Genomic DNA, 24127 nt, shown 5'->3' with positions numbered 1-24127 from the left:
AAACCAATCAAGATTTCCCCAGAGTTCAGAGCACAACTTCTCCCAGCTCCTCTGCCAGGAGACTGCATGGTATAGACAAAACTGCCATGTTCTTAAACTCTTCCTTATCCCCAGCCCACAGGAGCGCCCCACTGTGCAGCACTCCCTGTTCCATCAAGGCTCACACACTGAAACTGCCCTCCCTGACTTGTTCATAAAGCACCTGGATTCTGTTCCCTATTACCATACACTCTATTTTAATCCAAAAACTTGAATTACATTCAGCCCCAGAAGAGACTACTTCCCCGGGCTGAAGGTGGATCATGAAACTCCACAGTTAATCCAAACAGAGAGCAGAGGGTGGTCAGATGTGTTCCAGGGAGCTCCTGGGAGCCTGGGCAGGTGTGCGCTTCTCTAGGACCATCACCTTAGCGGGCAGAATACTGGCACTCTCCTGTTGCTACACCCTCTTCCCACAGTGCTCTCAGTCTCTTACCAGCAGCTTTCACCTCTGGAGGCCAAAGAAAAGTCCCACAAAGGGAAGGAAACATGAGCTTTCCTTCAAATTTCCTACAGGAAAAAAAAAAAAAACCAGGATTCTCCCAAATGATTTTAAAATTACAATGAGATATCACCGCACCTCAGTCAGAACGACCATCATCAAAAAATCTACAAACAATAAGTGCTAGAGAGAGTGTGGAGAAAAGGGAACCCTCTTGCACTGTTGGTGGGAATGCAAATTGATCCAGCTACTATGGATAACAATATGGAGATTCCTTTAAAAACTAGGACTAAGACTACCATATGACTCAGCAATCCCAGTACTAGGCATATATCCTGAAAAAAAACAGAATTGAGAAAGACACATGCACCCTCAATGTTCATTGCAGCACTATTTACAATAGTCAGGACATGGAAGCCACCTAGATGTCCATCTGCAGATGAATGGGTAAAGAAGCCGTGATACATATATGCAATGGAATATTACTCAGCCATAAAAAGGAATGCTTTTGAGAAAGTTCTAGTGACGTGGATGAACCTAGAACCTGTTATACAGAGTAAAGTCAGAAAGAGAAAAATAAATATCATATATTAATGCCTATATACGGAATCTAGAAAAATTGTTCTGATGAACCTTTTCTGAGTCTGAGGAACATAGACTCAGACATAGAGAACAGACTTATGGACATAGCGAGGGCAGGAGAGGGTGGGACAAATTGAGAGAGAAGCATTGAAATACATGCATTACCATGTGTGAAGTAGATGGCTAGTGGGAAGTTGCCGTATGACTCAGGGAGCTCAATCTGATGCTCTGTGACAACGTGGAAGGGTAGGATGGGGTGGAAGGTGGGAGAGAGGTTCAAGAAGGAGAGGACATATGTATACCCATGGCTGATTCATGTTGTTGTATGGCAGAAACCAACACAACATAGTAAAGTGGTTATCCTCCAGGTAAAAATAAATTTAAAAAAAAAGTCATGTCAGAATCCATGCTCCTCTCCTCCATGCCACAGAGAAGTTGTTGAAGCCTCCTGTCTTCCCCACTGTGCACACCTCATCTCTTATTGCTAATTAGGCTCTTTCCAGGACCAACACTGCAGCCTCTACCCCCAATCCTGCTGACTCATGACCCAGCCTCTCTGTTTGAGCTATTAAAAACAATATCACTGAAGAACATTGACTTTTGTTCAGTTAATGCCCAGACCACTGTGGGTGAGTTTAGAGGGGTGGGGAATGGCAGAAGTTACAAGAAAGAGATATTGTCTTATCCAAGGAAAACAGACACAGGGAAATGACTTGGAACGCCTTCCTCCTGGGGGCCCCCATCTGGTGAATCTCCAGAATGTGTTCTACCCTCAGCTCCTCAGCCTCCTTCCTAGAGAAAGACCCATTGAGTTGAGATGGTGAAGCTCATTGGCAAGGGTGCTACTGAACAGCTGAGGATGTGCGGGCTTCCTTTTATTTATATTTAGATTATTATACAACACTGAACAGAAGAGATTTGAGTTGGGCACTTTGCAGACCTGTGACAGTGACAAGTTCAAAGAAGGCAGCAACAGTGAGAGAGGTGTTCGCTGGGCTCCCAAACACCAGCCTGGGTCAAGGACCTGTGATTTGAGAAATAGAACTGGCAGATCCCAGCGGCACATTTGGTGCAGTTGAGTGGGAGGCAGGAGGCTAGGATGATCTCAGGTTTCAGGTCTTGGTGAAGAGAGATGCTATTCACAGAGTTGGAGCACACGAGAGAAGCATGTTTAAAAGATGCAGAGGGTGATGAATTCTGTTTGAGGAACCAAAGTATATCTAATGGAAAGAGGCGGGTAGAAGAGGCCAGAGAAATGGGACACCATCTAAGTAACAGAGGAACCCAGGGGGTGTTGTTATTTAGTCGCTAAGTTGTATCCAATAGTTTTGCTACCCCCAAGGACTGTAGCCTGCCAGGCTCCTCTGTCCATGGGATTTCCCAAGCAAGAATACTGGACTGAGTAGCCATTTCCTCTTCAAGGGCATCTCCCCGGCACCAGGAATCAAACCCAAACCTCCTACACTGATAGGCAGATTCTTTACCACTAAGCCACCTGGGAAGCCCAACTCAAGGGGATATGGGGTTTTAAAAAGAGAGAGAGACAAAAAGGACACAACAGTGTCAAATACTGCAGTAAAGTCAAATTGGGTAAAGAGCAAACTATGTCCATGAAGATGTCGTGGAACTAATATACACCTAATACACAATGTATAAGCAAAAATACATAAAAATCACCATTGGGAATTGATGCACAATGAAAAGGGAAGATTGTGTTTCCCACGGGCCACAGGAGAGGAAGAACTGGCTCTCTGGGCTGTGTAAAATCCAATCCAAGAGGGCCACCTACAGGTGAAATTCCAGTGGAAAGAACCTGGAGGAGAACTGCTCAACCCTCGGGTGTGTAGGAGTGGGAGGCAGGTATGCTTGCCAATACTGAATAATGCTGCAGTTAAAACCTCAACAAGGTGGGTGACAGAAGGGGCTGAAGAACATATTCAAGTTTCCCACCCGAGAAAAGGTCACTTAACCACCTGCCAAATGCAGAAAGGCCCTATGCCAGTGCAGAGCAGTATCAGTCAGATAAGAACCTTCCTGCCCCTCGTCTCTTCTCCCTTTTCAAACCCTCCCCCAGAAACCAGAGGTGGCCAGGTGAGTTAAGAAGGGGAGTGGAAACTCTGAATAGAGAAATAGAGAAGATGCTCTCTTTTCTGGTCCCAAGTGGGAAAGAGAAGGAAATATAATGTTCTGGGAAGTGCACCTTCCGATTACTGAAATAAGATTGTTTAGGGACTTCCCTGGTGGCCCAGTGGTTAAGAATCCACCTCCCAGTGCAGGGGACACAGGTTCAATCCCTGTTCAGGGAAATAAGGTCCCACATGCCACAGGGCAACTGAGCCCATCAGCCGCGACTACTGAGCCCGTGCCCCACAACTAGAGAGAAGCCTGCACACTGCAACTAAGACCTGCTGCAGCCAAAAAAATAAATAAGTAAATTTTTGTTTATTAAAATAGGAACCAGAGAATTCCTTATTGTCTGAGCAGGATCCTAAAAGTTAATGGCATCTGCTAGAGATTCCATCCCAAGAGGAAGGAAAGAGACAATCCCACAGAGAGAATTTGAAGAGGCACCAAGGGAAGGAGTAGAGCTCTTTTCTGACTTTATCCTATGAGTCCTGCTTATTCAGTAAGAATCACATGAGAGACAGGAAAAGAGAGAGAAGAAAAGAGCAACTTCACCTAGAAAACAGAAAAGGGGGAACCAAGTGAATTTAAAAATTCTGACACAGCAACATGGGTGAACCTAGACAGTGTCATACTGAGTGATGTAAGCCAGACAGAGAGAGAGAAATATTGTATGATATCCCTTATATGTGGAATCTAAAAAGAAATGATGCAAATGAACTTACCTACAAAACAGAAAGATACTCACGGACTTAGAAAACAAACCTAGGGTTGCTGGAGGGGGGATAGAGAAAGGGATAGTTAGGGAGTTGGGAAGGTCATGTACACACTGCTGTATTTAAAATGCATAATCAACAAAGACCTGTTGTATAGCGCATGGAACTCTGCTTAATATTATGTGCCAGCCTGGATGGGAGGGGTTTTGTGGGAGAATGGATACATGTTTATGTATGACTGAGCCCCTTTGCTGTCCACCTGAAACTACCACAACATTGTTAATTGGCTATTCTTCAGTCACTAGCCCATGTCTGACTCTTTGCGATCCCATGAACTACAGCACTCCAGGCTTCCCTGTTCTTCACCATCTCCCGGAGTTTACTCAAACTCACGTCCATTGAGTTAGTGATGCCATCCAACCATCTCATCCTCTGTCTTCCCCTTCCCCTCCTTGATCTCAACCTTTCCCAACATCAGGGTCTTTGCCGATGAGTCAGCTCTTCATATCAGGTGGCCAAAGTATTGGAGCTCAGCTTCAGCCTCAGTCCTTCCAATGAATATTTAGTGTTCATTTCCTTTAGGATTTTGGTTTGATTGCCTTGCTGTGCAAGGGACTCTCAAGAGTCTTCTCCAGGACCACAGTTCAAAAGCATCAATTCTTTGGGTTTACCCCAATACAAAATAAGAATTTTAAGGTTTGGGGAAAAGAAAAGATTTCCCTGGCCTGGTACAATATCCAGACCTATGGGGCCTGCAGGCTCACAAGGAAAAACCATTGAATGGTCCCCTGACTTTTCTGGCCTTAGTGAATGTTTAAAGTACTGGCTTTTATCACTAACATTTATATCAACTCTCCTTCCTCAAAACTGAAATCATCCATTAATAGCTAATATTGAAATACCTAATCTTCCTAGATTAGATGACCAGGAACTTTGGCTGGAAGACAGGAAAACATAATATGGAGAAACGGAATTTCAGAGTCAAAATCAGGAGGTGAGACAGAGAGAGAGAGAGATCAGAGACAGAGGCAAAGAGAGATCTAACAAGCCCAGTGATGACAAAGCCAGGAATGCACTAAAAATAATAACCCATATGTACAGAAGACTTTTACTGGGGGCTTGTCATACGTAGAGCCTTACTGAATTTGCACAACCTACAAGTACTATGAGGCAGGATGACGGATGGCACTGCAGGCTTTGCACTTGGAAATACGCCTGGTATGTTATAAGCTCTCAGTATAAATCACATATTATCCTAAGATGGGTGCTATTATTTTCACACTTTATTGTTGAGGGAATTGGAACTTAAAAAGTTTAAACCAGTTACTAAGTGTCATTTCTGCTCCCCAGATGTCTCAGCAGTAAAGAATTCGCCTGCAGGGCAGAAGACTCAGGAGATACAGGTTCAATCCCTGGGTTGGAAAGATCCCCAGGAGGAGGGCATGGCTACCCACTCCGGTATTCCTGCCTGGAGAATCCCATGGACAGAGGAGCCTGGCAGGCTGCAGTCCACAGGGTTGCAATGGAAGTGACTGAGTACACACACATAAGGGTCATTTATTAAGTACGAAAGCAGGACTTGAACCCAAGGCTCTGGATCCAAGGTCCTCGTTCTTAACCTGGGGGCTTTGATGTCCCCTCATCTCCCCTTCCAGCCACTTTCCTTCTGAGATCCAGCCCCTCAACAAGTCTGTTCTCTCTCTGATGACCTAGAGGGATGGGTTTGGGGTGGAGGTGGGAGGGAGACTTAAGAGAGGGGACATATGTATACTTATAGCTAACTCACATTGTTGTACAACAGAAATAACACAACGTTGCAAGGCAGTTATCCTCCAATTAAAAATTTTAAAAAATTTTTTAAAAGAAACCTGTTTTGTGTTTCATCTCAGGAGCGCCTTGCTGCTAGCTAGCTGCCAACCAAACTCTAACCCAAACATAAGCAGATACCTATTAGTAAATGTAACCCTTTAAAGAAGGGGGTTAAAGACTAAAAAGATGATGGACAAATGTCCAGTTGACAATTTAATGAGTGATAGACTTTTATTTAGTGGTAATTTCTTAAGCAAGAAATAGGAGAGAGGAGAAAGGAGAGAGTGGAAGATGACAACAGCCGGTAGAAATCATTACATCTTCTTTCATCATGGTCACAGATGACTGACTCCTCCATATCCACTTGCTAGCTCTGATCCAGAGCTGAACAGCAGGTGGAGCTGGGATTCTTGAGGTGGGTGTAAGAGCTGCCTTTCAATAGCTTTGAAGAGATAAAGCTCTTGAACAAGCTGATGGAGGTAAAAAAATGAAGATTGGGCTACACCAAGACAATGCATCTAACACCAATTATCCCAGGGACAGGGGGCTCAATTCTGGCCCACCCTGGACTTTCATTTAGGTTCATTTGGGTTTTATGACATTCTTTATCCACTGTGAATACCAAATAAACCCTGCATTGGGACTCCCTATCCTCCCCAGTATCTTTACTCCTCTCTCCCCCAGTCCTCTCTTCCTGGACCAGCTCACTCTCATCCACTCAGTAAACATATATTGGGCTGAAGTGAACTCAAGCTCTCAGGTCTGCCCAGCAACGCAAGAGTCAGAGCCATCTTTCCAATAACCACTCAAGATGCTCTACTGCAAACACAAAACTCTTAGATTCAAACTCATTTTCTTCCAACACAAACCTCTTATGTTTCCTCACTGCCCATTAACAATAGAATTTCCCCGGTGGCTCAGTGGTAAAGTGTCTGCAATGCGGGAGACCCAGGTTTGATCCCTGAGTTGGGAAGGCCCCCTGAAGAAGGGTATGGCAGCCCACTCCAGCTTTCATGCCATGGAGAATCCCATCGACAGAGGAGGCTGGTGGGCTACAGTCCATGGAATCACAAAGAGTCAAACATGACTGAGCATGCACTGCACACATTAACAATGGGAGCACCGGGGAGTCCTCTTTCTTAATTTTCTTCTTAACTTTCCACTAACAAATCCCATAAATTTGCCTCTCTGATGCTGTTTGTCTCATTGGCACCCTCTTTCTTCCACACCACCACTGCCTTCCTTCAGAGTTGGAAATTTTTCTGATTTCTTTGAAACAACCTAGTTCAACTTTCACTCCACCACTGCATTCCCCAATGTACCCTACATTGCTGTCAGAAATATCTTTCAACACCTTAGGCATGATCATATCACAATTTTAGCCAAAAATCACTCATGATTCATCAGTGAATGATGATGTCCACTCATCAGTAAATGCCAAGATGAATTTCCTGGACCAGGGTTCAAGGTATCATGTGTGTCTGAGCCCTAGTTGCCTTTCTTATTAATCCTATTACTACCCTAGACACACCCCTATTGCAACCACAAAGACTCCCTGGCCAGGTCTTTGAAAAACCAAGGAAAGAATTTCTTAGAGGCAACCTTGTCTACTCTAGCATTGGAACAGGGCTTAACCCAACAGGTCAGAACTGGTCAGGGGCATCAGACTCAATTTCTTTAGAATAGGCAGGATTTACCTTAGATTTCAAGGGATGGCCACTCCTTGATTAAAAAAAAAAAATCATAGAATCCAGAAAACTGTGAATTTCAGGGAGAGATACTGAGAAAAAGTGCTAAGGTAATCCTTGAATTTGAACCAGGGAGTATGGAGCTTTAAAAATAGATTTCAGAATCTCATGCTAAAAACACAGGGAGGACAGGAGAGTCAAAACAGCTGTGCTAGGTCCTGGGAAGCTCTCCTAGAAAGATAAACAACAGCCAAGTTCAAAGGAGTTAAGATTTGGGAGGCTAGGGGAGGAAAGAGAGACCAGGTGCCAACAGAGCTTTTCTGCCACCAGCAACAATAAGGTTCCCTGTCCTTAGAGTTCAGTACCCTTCACCATAGCCTGATTTCACCAGCATGAATTTTGAGGGTTGGGGAGAGGACGAGAGAGCAAAGGAGGTATTGATCATAGACTATTCTTATGTTCAAAGACTTGAGTTGAGCTGGGAGCTCTGGAGTCATACAACAATCGCTACTTGATGATGTAGCAATGAGGTCACAAGTGGCTGTCTCCTTCTCTCCTCTTCTGGCTTCCTCAGAGCTGGGCAGAGGAACCAGAGGGGAAAATACATCTTCCTGGGCACAGCCATAATATCCACCTCACTCGACTACTTGTCAGCTTCAGTAACAACACAAAGGGGTGAGTTGCATGTCAACAACTGGAAATGCCCCCATCTTTTACCTCTCCTTTCTGGGGAATGACCCACCACAGCCCAGGCACTGAACAAGGTTGAAATGACGGCTGTGTTTGGGTGAAAGTTTCCTCTCATTCTCAGTAGCAAGAGCTAGCTACAATTCATTTGCAAGAGTGATTCTTAACCATTTTGGAGTTCAATGTAATTATCTGTCTCTTCAGAAAGTCATACTGACTTTAAAACAAAAGTAGATTTAAACATTTATTTTTATACTGTTAAAGGAAATCCAAGATGTGCCAAGTTTATCCAACTTGCAAGTATTGTTAGAGACTTAAGAGCTCTGTCCATATCCAGAAGTCAAACAGTCTATAGAGGAAGACTTAGCTCAGGGCAAAATTTAACAGAGGGGGAAAAGGAATTCCTCCTGAAAATCACGTTTTGTGGCTCTGACATTCATATTTTCAGAGAAACTAGAACTTCCCCGTTTATCTCCTCTTAACTTCTTCCCTCATCCTAATCAACTAGGAGAGGAGTTTCCAGAGTGGTCCATGGGAGCCCACTCATGGTGGGGATTCAACTCTTTCCATCCTCATTCCTCAAATTAAAAAAAAAAAAAGTCAATTCTTAAGGTTTTGAGGGCTTAGACAGGACATAGAATTGAAATAAGTGTCCTGGGTCACTAAGCCCACTAATATATCCTCCCATTCAATTTCCAGAGGGATGGGGAGGTGTTCTTACAAGAGCTCTTTAACACGATTGTCATGTCATGGATGCCTTTAGAAATGTGGACTTCCAAACTTATGGACTCCTTGGAATAATGTTTTTAAATGAATGAAACAAAATATATGGGGTTATGGCAGATACTGATTACACTGGTAAATATATGGTTAAGTATGGTTCTTATGTTGAGTTTGGGCAGGGTCCCAGGACCCTAGGTTAAGAACTCCTGCTCTAGGAGCTATGGAACGGAGACAAGGATAAATGCAGAGAAAGCAAAGTAAGGGCGACGAGATCAAGAAATGTTGTCACTAATGCACTGCAAGGACAAGAAGACAACCCCTAGATAGGAATTTGGTCTAGAGCCTGAACGTGTCCCAGGAAAGGCTTTCTTAAGAATAAGGCTGGGCACAGGGCAGGACGCGTGAGGAGCAGGAGGCCCCCCTCCAGCCCTGCAATATGGTCTCCCACAAACAACCTGTCATGTATCTCTTTACAGGGCTCAGAGAATCAAGAAGGAATGTCGAGTGATGATAAAAATAAACCTGGTGAGCCCAAGAATGAGCCCAAGCAATGTGATCCCGAGTGTGAACAAAAGTGCGAAACGAAATGCCAGCCCAGCTGTTTAAAGAGGCTGCTGCAGCGGTGCTCTGAAAAGTGCCAGCCACCAAAGTGCCCACCTCCAAAGTGCACCCCGTGTCCCCCATGTCCCCCATCGTGCCCCCCACCCCCAAAGTGCCCACCACCCTGCCCACCACCCTGCCCACCACCCTGCCCTCCTAAGCCATGTGTCAAGTCCTGTCCTCCTAAATGCCCACCTCCCTGCCCACCCCCAGAGTGAGGCACCAAGGGCACCACCCAGCCCACTACCTCCGCCATCTCATCATGTTCACCACCAAGGGGCTGAGAGCTGAAGCCATGAGCTGACAAGTAAACATGTTCCTCTGCTGTGCAAGACTTCCTTCTCCTGGTTTCTTGGCAGTTGGGGGTTTGTTTGTTGTCTTCCAGCTTTATACCAGTAAGAAGCAATCCCCTGGGGGAGTGAGGCTAGGACCCAGGCCCTCCACACTCAACAACCTTGGAAGATGGCCATGCATCTGACCCCACCTGCTGCATGGAGGGATGCGGCATCTTCTGAGGGGTGCACCCGGGGAACATGCCCCTGTTAGAGCACCACCTGAGAAAGCTATAAACATGGCTATCGAAGTGGCATCCCCGGGGCACACACTGAGCACAAGGCGGGAAGCGGGCATGAGGGGGGAAAGGGAGTGGACACTGGGGAAAGATCCAGCAAAGTCAAGGAAAGAAGTCTGCCATGGCTTTTAGTCCCACTGCATGATGCTGGGCCGGGACATTCTGAAAACAGGCTGCATGTGTTTAAACTCTAGCTCTGCTTCCCTCCGGCTTCCCTGCTGGCTCAGACGGTAAAGAATTTGCCTGCAATACAGGAGACCTGGGTTCAATTCCTGGGTCAGGAAGATCCCCTGGAGAAGGGCATGGCAGCCCACTCCAGTATTCTTGCCTGGAGAATCCCCATGGACAGAGGAGACTGGTAGGCTACAGTCCATAGGGTTGCAAAGAGTCAGACATGACTGAGGTGACTTAGCACACACACAGCTACAAGGAGTGCACATCCAAAGTGGCTCAGTTCACCAAAGGGAAGTTATCATTTGTATTGCTGGGAAGGATATTAGGATGAGGAGGGGGCATGTAAAATTAAAGAGAGAACTGTAGGAACCAGAACTTCAGGACCCGGGAATGTGGACTCACCGCCACCATTTCAATTTCCCTCATCTCCACCAGTCTCCACTCCTCTTCAGGATGGGTCTCCTCACCCCTTAGAGGCTCCTGAATGTGCCCTGGTCCTTGACCAGGAGGACCCAGCTTGTTGATGGATATGCTATGAGGCACTCCTGTTGTTTCCAGAAAAGAAATCTGATTGCTTCTTTCCAAAAACAACGTCCCAGCTCACAACATCTGAGCAGAAGTAGGTTTAGGATTCTCTACTATCACATAGGTAATGAAAGAGGCCAAATCTGAGGTACTTCCTGTAGAATCATGGCCCATAAACATCTTTCTATCCCTTTGAGTCTGGAAAATGGTTCAGGACAGCAAAGGGTACAGTAAGTACAAATAGTTCAAAATGTGCCCAAGAAAAGACATCTGGGGCCCCCACTAGGCCAAGGTCATATAATCAGCTGGTTGCAGAAGCACTTTTAGGGCACAAGAGCCAGACAAGGCCTTTAGGGTACAATCCCCTCATTTCTTCAGATGTCAAAATGACTAATTGTCTTCTCTGACATGCAGAGCCTTGAGGGTCTCAGGGTCTCCTAGCAAGAATGGGAGCTTGGCACCCACACTGTAGGGTCCTGCAGAGAGGTTCCTCCTGGACGCAGGAACCTCTGAAAGTCTGATGTAGGGAATCGGGGGGGTGGGGCACATTCAACTGTTGGTAACAGGTGGGGAACTCTTCCACCCACTAGAAATCCAAAAGAAAAGAGGGAGGAGAGAGAAGGAAAATAGAACAATAAGGTATCATTCTTATTCACATATTTAATGGCCACTTTTTGATGCTAGAATAATTTTTGTTTAAAAATTTAAGTTAATCTTTTCCCTCTCACCAAAACAAATCTCTGGAAGATAAACACATCAAAAAGACAAAACATAAAAGCACCAGAAGAAAACTATTCAAATAATCTGGGTATGTGATGGGTCTTTGCAGGCATAACCCCAAGGCAGAAACCATATTTATGTATCTAAACTTATATAAATACATAAATATGAAATTATACATAGAATTTATAATGATCATTTTAAATAATAAACCCCAGAACCCCAATGCTAAACACTGTGCCACTATTGGAGAAAGTGTAAATAGACAAAATTCTTTTAGAAAATAATTTAAAGAATATGATATGTATCAAAAGCATAAAGTGATTCAACTCTTGGACCCAATTGTTCCTTGTCTTGGAATTCATGCAAAGAAAAATAATTCCAAATTGAAAAAAAAGTCTATATAAAGCAAATTATCACAGTGTGACTTAGAGACAATTCAATCTAACAGAGATTTGGATAAATAGATTTGGACTTATTATTTAATGAAACATTAACATATGCAGAGTACATCATGAGAAACGCTGGGCTGGAAGAAACACAAGCTGGAATCAAGATTGCCAGGAGAAATATCAATAACCTCAGATATGCAGATGACACCACCCTATGGCAGAAAGTGAAGAGGAACTAAAGAGCCTCTTGATAAAGTGAAAGAGGAGAGTGAAAAAGTTGGCTTAAAGCTCAACATTCAGAAAACAAAGATCATGGCATCTGGTCCCATCGCTTCATGGGAAATAGATGGGGAAACAGTGGAAACAGTGTCAGGCTTTATTTTGGGGAGCTCCAAAATCACTGCAGAGGGTGACTGCAGCCATGAAATTAAAAGATGCTTACTCCTTGGAATAAAAGTTATGACCAACCTAGATAGCATATTGAAAAGCAGAGACAATTGTCCATCTAGTCAAGGCTATGGTTTTTCCAGTGGTCATGTATGGATGTGAGAGTTGGACTGTGAAGAAAGCTGAGCACCAAAGTATTGATGCTTTTGAACTGTGGTGTTGGAGAAGACTCTTGAGAGCCCCTTGGACTGCAAGGAGATCCAACCAGTCCATTCTAAAGGAGATCAGCCCTGGCTGTTCTTTGGAAGGAATGATGCTAAAGCTGAAGCTCCAGTACTTTGGCCACTTCATGCAAAGAGTTGACTTATTGGCAAAGACTCTGATGCTGGGAGGGATTGGAGGCAGGAGGAAAAGGAGATGACAGAGGATGAGATGGCTGGATGGCATCACCGACTCGACGGACGTGAGTTTAAGTGAACTCCGGGAGATGGTGATAGACAGGGAGGCCTGGCGTGCTTCGATTCATGGGGTCGCAAAGAGTCGGACACAACTGAGCGACTGAACTGAACTGATATAAACATTAATGGAATGTATGGCATAAACAGTTATGTTTAATCCAAAATTTCTATAATAATGATAATAATAGAAGGAAATTTGTCAGCATTCTAGTCACTTTAGGACAATGGAGTTATGGGTAACTGGTGAAGTAGTTTTATTTTCTGCCTTTTTATTAATAGGCTTCTATTTCTTTTGTAATAGGAAAAAGTGATATAATCATGAATGCCTCAGAGACCCTCAAGCTCCTCTCATTTGCTCAAATGAACAAAAAAAGAAAAGGAAAAGAAGGAAGAATGTCTTTCTCCACCTCTCCTCTCCTGAGCACGCCTCTGCTCTGGTGCCTGCCTCCAAGGCATAGGATCATAGTCCCACAGCCAAGCGGCTCCATGGCAGTGTGGGTCAGGGACTGGGGCTCTCCTGGGGGTCCTGAGGATATGGCACAGACTGGATGGAGGCCAGCTCTGAGAACGTGAAACCATCCATCAGCCAATTTAGTTCTCTTTTCTACTATGTAAATGAAACAAAAGATAGACATCTCTTAATGGCTACTTTCCCAGCGGGGCAGGGGAAAAAAAACCTGGATCAAAGGCAATTCAGCTGGAAGATGGCTGGAACATGATGAGTGTGCCATCTCCCTGCAGAATGCCATAATTACTCCCAGCTCCAGCAGCAGTCACCTGCTCCAAAGGTAGAGGGTTGTGTAAATAAGCAACACCTGAAGAGTGGCACCCTGAGAATCTGTGCAGTGCCAGGCTGATGGCTCTCAGATAATGGGAGTGGGCAGGACCAAGCCTTCTCCTTTCCTGGGAAAGCCATTCTGAGGGTCCTTCAGAAGGGCAGAAAGAGGATACTCTACCCTAGACTCCCTTGCATCACGGTTTCTCTAGAACCAGGGCGTGTACCGTCAGTCTTGGAAAAGCACTTCTAAGTCTTCCCATGAGGCCAGCTGGGGGCAACAGGCAAGGTGAGCCAGTACTATGAAAAGCTGTGCACGGAATACAAGGATGTCTTGCTTTGAAGCTGAAAGGAACCTTAGCGATCATGTTCACTAATCCCCCACCTCTACACACATGGACCTGGGGAGATGGCAGGAAGTAACCAGTTACCAAACCTGTGCTATTTTCCCATTCTGCTTCCATGTGACCAGATATTCCAGCCAGGTTCACATACAGGCTCACCCTGGGAGGCTTTATTGATGACGACAAGTCATAACTGCTTCTATGTCACAGCTGTTAATGGTCAGCAAACAGATCAGTAAATACAGAGAGTCAAATGCCAAATATTAATACATAGGGATTCTAAGATACAAACTGATCATAAAATGCATACTGGGGTATTTTTAGTTGCACCTGTCTTCCAGGTACAGGAAACCTCAAATATCTCACCTGGAGAGCTCCATACTCTCTCCCAGGCTAGGAGGAAGTGATGCTCAGCCTGAAAGCTATTCCCCAGCTGGGACCCGGGAGATCACGAATCACAGTAGGCGTCAGAAGCGGACTTTGTCATCACTGGATATGAGAGTTGGATGCGGCATTTAACAGGCCCTCAGTGTCCAGGTGAGGAAACAAAATTCCAGAGAGGAAAACAATGTACCCGAAGTCACAGTGGCTTGGTTGTTGGAAGAGTACAGGATTTCTGACTCTATTTTATGCCAAGATAATCCAGAACCCAGACTCAGAGGGAAAAGGACTGAAGACCAACATCAAGCCCAAACAACTTGGGAACACTATTTCCCCCATTTTCTGCTAGTGGTCTTTAACCCAGGGGTCATGAACCCTCTGAAAGTGAAGGTTTGTATATATAGATACATCTTCATGCATGAGTGAGTGCTCAGTCGTTCAGTCATGTCTGACTCTTTGTGACCCATGGACTGTACCCCACCAGTCCATGGGATTCTCTGTCCATAGAATTCTCCAGGCAAGAATACTGGCATGGGTTGCTGTTTCCTTTTCCAGGGGATCTTCCTGACCCAGGGATGGACCCTGAGTCTCCCATGTCTCCTGCACTGGCAGGAGGATTCTTTACCATTGAGCCACCTGGGAATGGCTTCATCACTCCCAAACTGTTAAGAACTACTGACTGGTCTGTGTCTTTGTCACCTCCTTAAAGTTATAAAGAATCCCCAATACAGTAGTTTCCTAAATGTTTTTACATGGACAGGTCCCTAGCCCAGACACGAGCTCACTATATAACCTCGAACAAGGCCACACATAATTTTGCACCTCAGTTTCCTCATCTTAAAAAAATGCAGCCAATAAATGATTCCTTGTCTCCTGTTTAAAGCACATGCTTGGCTAAAACAAGCAGGTGGAATCCAGTGGCCCCTCATATCCCCTCTGGGCCCATGGCCTGTGATCCAGAGCCCCTCCCATGACCTCTGAGTCAGACTCCCTGTGTGGTGACACAGGAGGGAAGGAAGTGAGAAGAGAGGTGGACTCGGCTCCAGGAATCCACAAGCTCCTTAAGCTCTCCAGAAGCACGTGCTCCCCAGGAAACGGGACGAGATACATTCAGCTTTATCAGAGCCACTGTCTTATGATAGGCTGATGGGATCAGCTGAGTGATTCAGAGGAGTCTGGGAACTTTTACGATATGAACAAAGGAGGTAGTTATTTGATGGGAAAGGGGAAAAAGCAATGTCCTGCACACACCTGACTCTCTTCTGCTGACCCTGTTTAATTACACCCTTGCTCCCAATAATGACAGTTACAGAAATCTAAAATCTTCAATCTCAGGTGGCATTGAATCAGACTGTCCCCAGTCTCGCTGGAGGGCTAGGGATGATTAGAGAAACTACTTAGTCACCATATCTTAAGATGTGGGCTGGGACACCTTTGGGGAGATTGTCTGATCCAAATACTGGGCCACTAAGGCTGATTTTTGAGGGTTCAGACTCCAAATACTCCATCTCTGTACCAAGGAAAAGACAGGTCACCTAAGGTCGCCCAGCCACCTGGCTAGATCACTGCCACTTGCACAAGATAGAACACTGGGCCTTCCTGTGGGTGGATTGTAACCCAGTCGAGGAGGAAGAGCCCGCAACACACATGCACAATTCAAAGTCATGTAGCTATGCGGCTAACCACTCATGATCACATGTATGGTATCACCGAATGTCAGAATTGGAATGGACTCGACTGATTTCTAATCTAACTTTCTATTTTAAATATGATGAACATGAAGCCAGAAAGGGCCAGGGACTTGCCTGAAGTCACACATCTTGTTGGGGACAGAGCCAGGTCTCTGGAGTCTCTGTGCAGAAGTCCGTCTACTGCACCTCAATGCATAGAAAAGTACAAGTCAAAGACCAGGTGCTGGGGGGACTCGGAAAGGAAATAGGACAAGGAGGACTGGGGCAAGTCAAGAAGGCTTCATGGAGGAGGTGAGTCCTGGACAGATTCAGATTGCTCTACAATTCTGTAAGTAGCTTGATGGCCCTAAGTGTTGGTACCTATGTTTTCTAATTTATTTGTTACAAGAAATCTGTGAAACAGTATTATCCCTTTTCAACAAAAGGAAACTGAGGCTCTAAGAAGCTAAATAGCTTATCCAATATTACACACACTGTATGTCATTGACCCTAAGTCAATGGGATCCCGAGTCCATTCTTTCTCCATGCATTATTGAAAGCAAGTCTTTGTCTGATACGCTTAAATAAAGGAGTATTAAACTGGGAATTTAGTTCTTCACTTGAGACTTCCCTCCCCAGAGTCTCCAAGAGCCTCAGACACTGGGAAGGCATGCTAATTTTCTGTTACTGCTATAATAAGTCAACACAACTTTAGTGGCTTAAAACATCAGAAATTTATTATCATCCAGTTCTGGAAGTCATAAGTCTGACATAGGTCTCTCTGGGCTAAAATCAAAATGCCAGCAGCTCTACATGTCTTTCTAGAAGCTCTAGGGGAGAATCTCAGATCTAGAGGCTGTCCACATTCCTGGGCCAGGGTCTCCTTCAGCATCTACACAACCTGCAGAGGCCAAATCTTTCTCATATCACATCACTCTGACACTGACTCTTCTGCCTGCTTGCACTGAAGTACCCTTGTGATTGCACTGGACCCACTTCAATGTGATCGGCTCAGAGTCGGTCCTTTTCAAGGAGTTGAAATCTGCGCTCCTCCTAAGTGCCTTCACCCTCCTCCATGAGAAGTTTCTCCATTGTTCTGCACATCTATTTGTCAGCTCAGACAAAGACACAAAAATCATTGTGCGTGAGCAAGGTCTTCTGGGGCATCCTGCTGTAGAAAACTTGGAGATCTCAACCAAGCAGGCCTCCTCCCCTAATCTCTCACCCATCCCTTTCCTGCATCAGCCTCAGCCTCTCCTCTCAAAAGGCTCCTAATGAAGATGCCTTCCTCCAAGCTCCCTAGAAGGTCCCTACCCACCCTCCTTGCCTGGTTAATTCCTACTGTCCAGTAAAACATGGCATAGACATCTCCTCCTCTGGAAGCCTTCTAGAACCTTCCACTCAAGGCTAGTGTAGCGGCCTTCTTCTGGGATGTGGGGGCTTACCTCTGTCCATCTTTCCCATAGGACTGTGAGCTGCTTGAAAGCAAGGCCACAAATGACTGAAAGAAGAATGAATCAATGAATAAACTCAACGACAGAGAATGCCTGGCTTCCTAGGACTCCCAGGGAGTGTCTTTGTCTCTTAGACCAATGGCCCTCAACCTTTTTGGCACCAGGGACCGGGTTCTTGGAAGACAATTTTTCCATGGATGGGGATGGGTTAGGTGGGGGGTGGTTCAGGCAATAATGCGAATAATGGGGGAGGCAGCAGATGAAGCTTCGCTAGCCCGTCACTCACCTCCTGCTGTGTGGCCTGGTTCCTAATGGCCACAGACCACGGACCCCTGTCTTAGACGGTATTCCACAGAAAAGATAAAGGAGATGAAGAGGGAAAGGAGAAATGGAAGGAGGAGATGAAAAATGGAGAGAAGACAAAGGAAGAGGAGAGCCCCCCATTCTACATCCAGTTCCCAGATTCCCCAAATGATCTCTCTCTTCAGATACTCCCATAGGTCTTCCAAATCCTCTCCTGGTCCCCCGCACCCCACGCCCACTGCAGCCTAGAGGATTATGTCCTCACAGGAACATCAGCACCACTCCCCTGGCTGGCCTCTGTCCCCTCCCACTCCAGCATCTGTCCCTCCCCAGGACATTGAGGGGGCCAGGCTGGTGCTACATCAATTCTCCATGTACCAGTCCTAAAGGCCAAAATGTCACCTGGTCTCCCCCAGTTCACCTTTTGAAAACTTTTTCAGGAACAAGCATCCAAAAACTATATAAATCTTTGAAGCTTTTCTGATTTTAGCCTCTTTTAGGAAATGACCTAAACCTATCTCTTCAAGTTTTACAGTCCCTAAAAATTGGTCAACTTTAGCAAACAAGCACAAGTCACCACATTGTGATTGAAGGGCTTCTTGTACAATGAATGTTTTCCCATTTTCCAAATCCTTCTCTGCCTCCCTTTGTCTCCCATTCACTTTCTTCCTTCTTTAATTAATGTGTTTACTCCATCAATAATCATTTCTCTTTCACTTACTCAGTTGTACAGCCCCCACCACCTAATAACCTACAACCCAAGACAGAAGTAAGATCTTGTTCACAAACAACTGGAATTCCTAAATAACAATCCATGCTAAGTCACTTCAGTCATGTCCAACCCTTTGCGACCCCATGAACTACAGCGCGGCAGGCTTCCCTGTCCTTCACCATCTCCCAGAGTTTGCTCAAACTTATGTCCATTGAGTCAGTGATGCCATCCAACCATCTCATCCCTTGTTGTCCCCTTCTCCTGCCTTCAATCTTTCCCAGCATCAGGGTCTTTTCCAATGAGTCAGCTTTTTGCATCAGGTGGCCAAAGTATTGGAGCTTCAGCTTCAGCCTGCCAGGTTCCTCTGTCCAAGGGATTCTCCAGGCAAGAATACTGAAGTGGGTTGTCATTTCCTTCTCCAGGGGATCTTCCCAACCCAAGAATTGAACCTGAGTCGCTTATGTCTCCTGAGTTGGCAGATGGGTTCTTTACCACTAGTGCCACCTGGGAAGCCAATAACAATGGTAAATGTCATATAAATAACACAAACAAGATACTGTGAGAGTTCAGAAAGAGACAAAAGTGTTTCTAGTTTAACCAGGAAAGGCTCCTTGGAAGACAGAGGACTAGAGTGGAGCCTTGACAAACGCTTAGGATTTCAAAAGGCCCAGGAAAGGAAGGCACACAAGATGGAAGTAACAACCCAAACAGAGACTTAAAGTAGAGCAAACTAGGTGTGCTTGCTTTGCAACTTTTCCTTTCATCCCTCTAACTTTTATTAACCCGAGTTCTAATAAAAGTTTTTCCAGAAGGCAAGGTGACAGATCCTTGGTCCATCCTGTTTTCTTGGTCACTGTAAAAACTCTGAGTAGCTAACTCCACTCTTAGAAGTGTCATAAATCAAGGTTGAGAAGATGAAGATTATCTGCCTTCTCCCTTTTTTTTCTTCCCTTCCACCCTACTTTACAACCCAAGAGTGACAAATGACTCCAATTGCCCTCCAGATCTCCTTTCAAAAAATCACTCTCTGCAGGAGGCCGTAGGTTGTCTGTCTGTTTGGGCCCTATCTTCCTCGTGTCCAAAGGAGTGTGACTTTGAAGAAGGATCTAGTAGAAATGACTGAAAGGGTCCATATGTCCCTTGACCCAGACAGACTTCAGACTTTAGGCATGAGTTCTTACATGGCTGAAGATGAGATGAGCAAGGCGGATCTTATCTCACCACATCCTGAACCAGTTTGGGCAGACAAGGGACCCAGTCCTAGTTCTGAGGCTGAGATAACGTTTTATGAACATTCTTTTGCGGCTGCCTCTAATGAGAGAGATCTGATGGGAGCCTCTCCCTGCTGAGGTCTGGTGAGGACCCAGAGGCCAAAAGAGAGGCTGATTAACAGGCATCCCAAGCAATGACTCAAACCATGGGCAATTTCAGACGAAGCTCGTCATGGTGACTCCACAATTAAGATCTCAGCCCACGTGGCCAGTCTTGCAGGAGGCTGGACCAAGCTCTGTATAAAAGTCCCTACCAGACTGGGCTCCTCCATCCACATCCTTTGTAGAGGCTTGTAGAAGATCAGGTAAGTGGGACATCTGTGCCCTCTCTCTCCCTTTCGGTTCTGTCTCTGGGAGACTACTATTCTCTTCCTCCACTGGACTGTACTTTCTATTGATTTTTTGAAGTGATTTGCCACTTCTTAGGGCTTCCCAGGTGGCTCATTGAAGAATCTGCCTGCCAATGTAGGAGATGCAGGAATCATGGGTTCAGTCCCTGGGTGGGGAAGATCCACTGGAGGATGAATTGGCAACCCACTCCAGTATTCTTTGCCTGGTGAATCCTATGGACAGAGGATCCTGGTGGGCTACAGTCCATAGGGGTCACAAAGAGTCAGACACAACTGAGCATGCACACACCACACCATTTCTCGGGCTTCTCAAACCATTCTGTGTATTCGACCTAGTCTCTTGCAACTCAATTTCAAAAGGATTAGTCAAATAGAATAGAAAGAAAGATCTACAACAGGACTGGAGTTTGGGGGTTGGGGTCTATAGATATTTACAAAAGCTATGAGAATATCCTCAACTAGAAGATGGGCATCAGAAAGAGCTGAAGTAGGGATAGAAAGAGAAAGGAATAAAAATCAGTAAGAAATGAATTCTTAGGGTTAATAATCATTTACTCCCCATTCCCCTCTCTCAGACTTTCATTTTCAGCCTTTTATGGTTAATGCATATATTTTCAAAGCTTATGTTTGTTTCAGGTCCTGCCAATCACCCTAGGATGTCCTTCAATGAGCAGCAGTGCAAACAGCCATGTGTGCCTCCTCCGTGTCTTCAAAATACCCAAGAGCAGTGCCAGGCAAAGGCTGAGGAGGTGTGCCTGCCCCCATGCCAGGACCCCTGCCAAGAGAAGTGCACAACGAAAGTTCAAGAGGTGTGTGTTCCTCAGTGTCAGGCATTAAACCAAGACAACTGCCCACAACAAAGCCAAGACCCATGTCTCCCTCTATGTCCAGACCAATGTCCATCTCAGTGCACGGAGCCCTGCCAGGAGTTATCTCAGACAAAATGTGTGGAGGTTTGCCCACAGAAAATCCAGGAGACGTGCTTACCCCCTGGCAAGGGGAAGTAGGTGCTCGTAAGGCTATGTGGGGGTCCAGAAGATGATCCCAACCCCAGCCCACACCATGGTGACCTTCTCTTATGGGTACCTCTGTGTGCACCCTGCTCTCGCCTCCTGGCTTCCTCAGGACTTGGTCTGTGTCTCTGAAGACAGTTCTCTCCGTATTTCCTCAACCTCTGTGAATACATATGGTTGTCAACAATCTATTAGAAGATCTTAGCTGTCAGAATGGTGTGGTTATCAAGGAAGACCACAGAAGCCCAGCTCAGCTCCCTTGGGGCAAAAATTCACCCTACCCTGGGTGTGTAACAGCCAAGGATGCCTCCATTCATCTTTCAGAATGTCAACCTCTCACTTGAGTCTCAAAACAAACTGAATTTTGATGGACTTTGCACCAATCACCACCATCACCACCAGAAGTGAGGAGAAGACATTGGTGGTGTTGCAAAACTAAAAAATGGGGTAATTTTGTATCTATATCCCAAAACAATGACAGAAAGTGATTAGATGTTGGAATGTTGGCTTTGTTTTAAAAAATGAAACTAAATGAAATGTAAATGGTTGATTCCAAATAGCGAATAAGGAAAGATGTGATTAGATGTTTGGGGTCCTGGTGATTGATCTTTGTGCCTCATTGTTGACCTGCTCTAGGCCCTTAATTTCTGCCATGTACACTCTTAAGAGATGGATTTGTGACTGTGTGGTGTAGGCTGCTGTCCTCCAGATTCTTTGCCTTCTTCTCCCTGGTGAAGGTAAAATGCAGAATAAAGCTGATTGTAAAACATGCCTGACTTGATGTGTGCTCATTCCTGCTGTTCTTGTGATGATTATTTTCTCCTTTTTTGACAAATCTCAAACAGGAATAAAAAACAGCCCTCCAAGATGTACAGAACAGCCATGCTGAAAGAGGCCTCCTTAAGGGGTACCCAGACCATCCCACTCCCATCGACAACATATCATAGGTCCACCTGTGCCCATATTTCATGCCTGAGAAAATCCAGCTGGGACTGGGACTTCAACACTTCAGGTCCAGGATTCTTTCCACAACAGCATCTTTCCTCTCTGACCCTTGCTTTCCAGAAGAAAGGACTAATATGGGAGGAGGGGCTTTCAATGGAAGAGACATGATACCCACAAGCGTAGCATCCCTCTCTGAAGGAAAACCCAGGTGTGCTTCTAAGATGAACACAAACTTGAGGGCCAGAATTGTGTGCCCTACGATCTGGCCAGATTTCAGAAAAGCCAGGCAGGCTGGTTCACCTCCCGGCACCCTGTTACTGCTCCCAGTTGTGGAGGAAACACAAGGCTGTGAGCTCTGGGTTTGCACCAAAGGGCTGAGGAGACTCCAGACTTATAGGCGAGAATCAATGGTGGCTTCTCAGCTGTGCCTGGAGGTCTGACCTGGGCCCTGAGACTTGAGTCAAGGGCCAGGCTCCTGAGGGCTAAAGGGACTCCTCCTTCATCCTCAGGGACCCCCTCCTCCTCAGCCTGAATGGCTATGCCCCCATGGACAGCCTGGCCAGCCCCTCCCTATAGGCTGTGTGAAACCTGAGGCCTCAGCTGTTTGGCTGAACTGGGGCCTTCCAGCAGCTGGGATCACCGAAGGTCTCAGTCTGAGATTTTTCTAAGGTGAGAAAGAACTGGAGGGTGACCCGAGGGAGATTTCAAGTGGCAACATGGAGCCCTCAGACACTCACTGAGTCTACAGGTGGCAAGTGCCAGGACCTGCAATCTACACACATGCTCTACAGGAATCCTGACAGCAGGTGGAGTATATTGCCCCTTTGTTAAGGAACCAGTCTGGCTTCACAAAGCTAGCAAGTGGTGAAGTCAGCATTCTAACCAGAGTTCTTCTTGACTTCAGAACAGACTCTTACTTGCATGAGGAAAGTGTGCACGGCACACAGACGAGATTTCCAGAAGCTGTGTTATTCTCATTCATTCACTCATCCGCCTATCATTTGCTCACGATCACCTACCAAGTGCTGAAGATCCAAGCAGGAGGCACCCCCACATAGGGCTAGAGAGCTGTCTTTCCACGAGGCACACGTGCCAAGGGAAACGTTACAAAACCTCCCGCACCTATCAAGCCCCTGAACATCTCCAGAGGTCTGAATCCATTCTCTTGCCTCTTTGCCTGCTTGGACTAAGTTTTCTCTTCCATTTTCCAACTGTGGAATAAGCCAGCTGCTCCACAGTGCCCAGATGGCTCAGCAGATAAAGAATCCACCTGCAGTGCAGGAGACACAGGGGACACAAGTTCAATCCCTGTGTCAGGAAGATCCCCTGGAGCAGACAATAGCAACCCACTTCAGTATTCTCGCCTGGGAAATCCCGCGGGCAGAGGAGCTTGACAGGCTACAGTCCGTCCAGTCGCAAAGAGTCAGACACGCTTGACACTATGGAGAGACAAACACTTTCTGCAACACTTTCCCCAGGGCCCCAGCTTGCAAGGAGAGCCTTGCCAGTAGTGAAGCTTCTGACTGGGCTGAGGAGGCTCAGGGACATTCCTCTAACCTGGCTCAAGCCCAGGGAATGTCTTTGATCTCTGGCACTAAAAGTGTGTACAGAATCAAGTCCAAGATCAGATGCTCAGGTGCTGAGTGGAAGCATGAGGCGGATGAGCAGGGAGAGTCCAGCAATATCAGAGAGAGGACAACCCGCTGATTACAGGGGAGGCCTCAGCAGATGGGGGAGGCAAACCTGCAGATCGCAGATAGGGGAGCAGACATCAGGGAGCCAGCAGGCCCTCATCAAGCTCTGTCATGGGAACCGCCACACCAGGCTCCTGCTCATAGAACTCTGCCCAGCCCTCCCTGCGCTGCTGCGATGCGGGCTGAGGCCCCAGTGACACAACCCAGGCCATGGAGACAGCCAGGACCAAGCCCCACAGCAACCACACTTCCCCAGCTGTTTGCATCTGAGGTGAAGCCTTTCAGAAAGGGGTGGGGGGAGGGGATCCCCAGGGAGATTGCCAGATGCTACAAGTCCTAGTTGACAATTGTTAAAGAAAACCAAACATGAATGCCATAGGCTTTTTGTTTTTGTTAAGTCCTTACTGAATTTGTTACGATACTGCTTCTTGGCTGCATTTTTTGGCCATGAGACATGTGGGATCTTATCTCTCCTACCAGGGATTGAACCCACACCCCCTGCATTGGCAGGTGAAGTCCAAACCACTAGACAGCCACAGAAGTCCCTGAGTGCCATCGTTTTAATATTCCCCTCCACC

General features: G+C 46.0%; 2 protein-coding genes across 2 annotated transcripts; both read left to right on the top strand.

The window, feature by feature from the left end:
* Positions 1–7936: 7936 nt before the first annotated feature.
* LELP1 (late cornified envelope like proline rich 1) lies at positions 7937–9817 on the top strand. The gene is made up of 2 exons (XM_025287358.3): positions 7937–8075; positions 9287–9817. Exon 2 carries the CDS (start codon positions 9308–9310, stop codon positions 9626–9628), a length of 321 nt encoding a protein of 106 aa, XP_025143143.1. The 5' UTR covers positions 7937–8075; positions 9287–9307; the 3' UTR covers positions 9629–9817.
* A 9881-nt stretch (positions 9818–19698) lies between these two features.
* Positions 19699–21679, top strand: PRR9 (proline rich 9). The gene is made up of 2 exons (XM_025287357.3): positions 19699–19852; positions 20534–21679. Exon 2 carries the CDS (start codon positions 20554–20556, stop codon positions 20902–20904), a length of 351 nt encoding a protein of 116 aa, XP_025143142.2. The 5' UTR covers positions 19699–19852; positions 20534–20553; the 3' UTR covers positions 20905–21679.
* Positions 21680–24127: the final 2448 nt, after the last annotated feature.

This window comes from Bubalus bubalis, chromosome 6 (genome assembly GCF_019923935.1).
Source record: "Bubalus bubalis isolate 160015118507 breed Murrah chromosome 6, NDDB_SH_1, whole genome shotgun sequence".
NCBI lineage: Eukaryota > Metazoa > Chordata > Mammalia > Artiodactyla > Bovidae > Bubalus > Bubalus bubalis.
Note: the sequence above shows the minus strand (reverse complement) of the source record. Positions and strands in the feature narration are given on the sequence as shown.

What these genes read in the sequence shown, in the direction of transcription:
- LELP1 (XM_025287358.3), top strand. Translation starts at nt 9,308, where the DNA reads ATGTCGAGTGATGATAAAAATAAACCTGGTGAGCCCAAGAATGAGCCC.
- PRR9 (XM_025287357.3), top strand. Translation starts at nt 20,554, where the DNA reads ATGTCCTTCAATGAGCAGCAGTGCAAACAGCCATGTGTGCCTCCTCCG.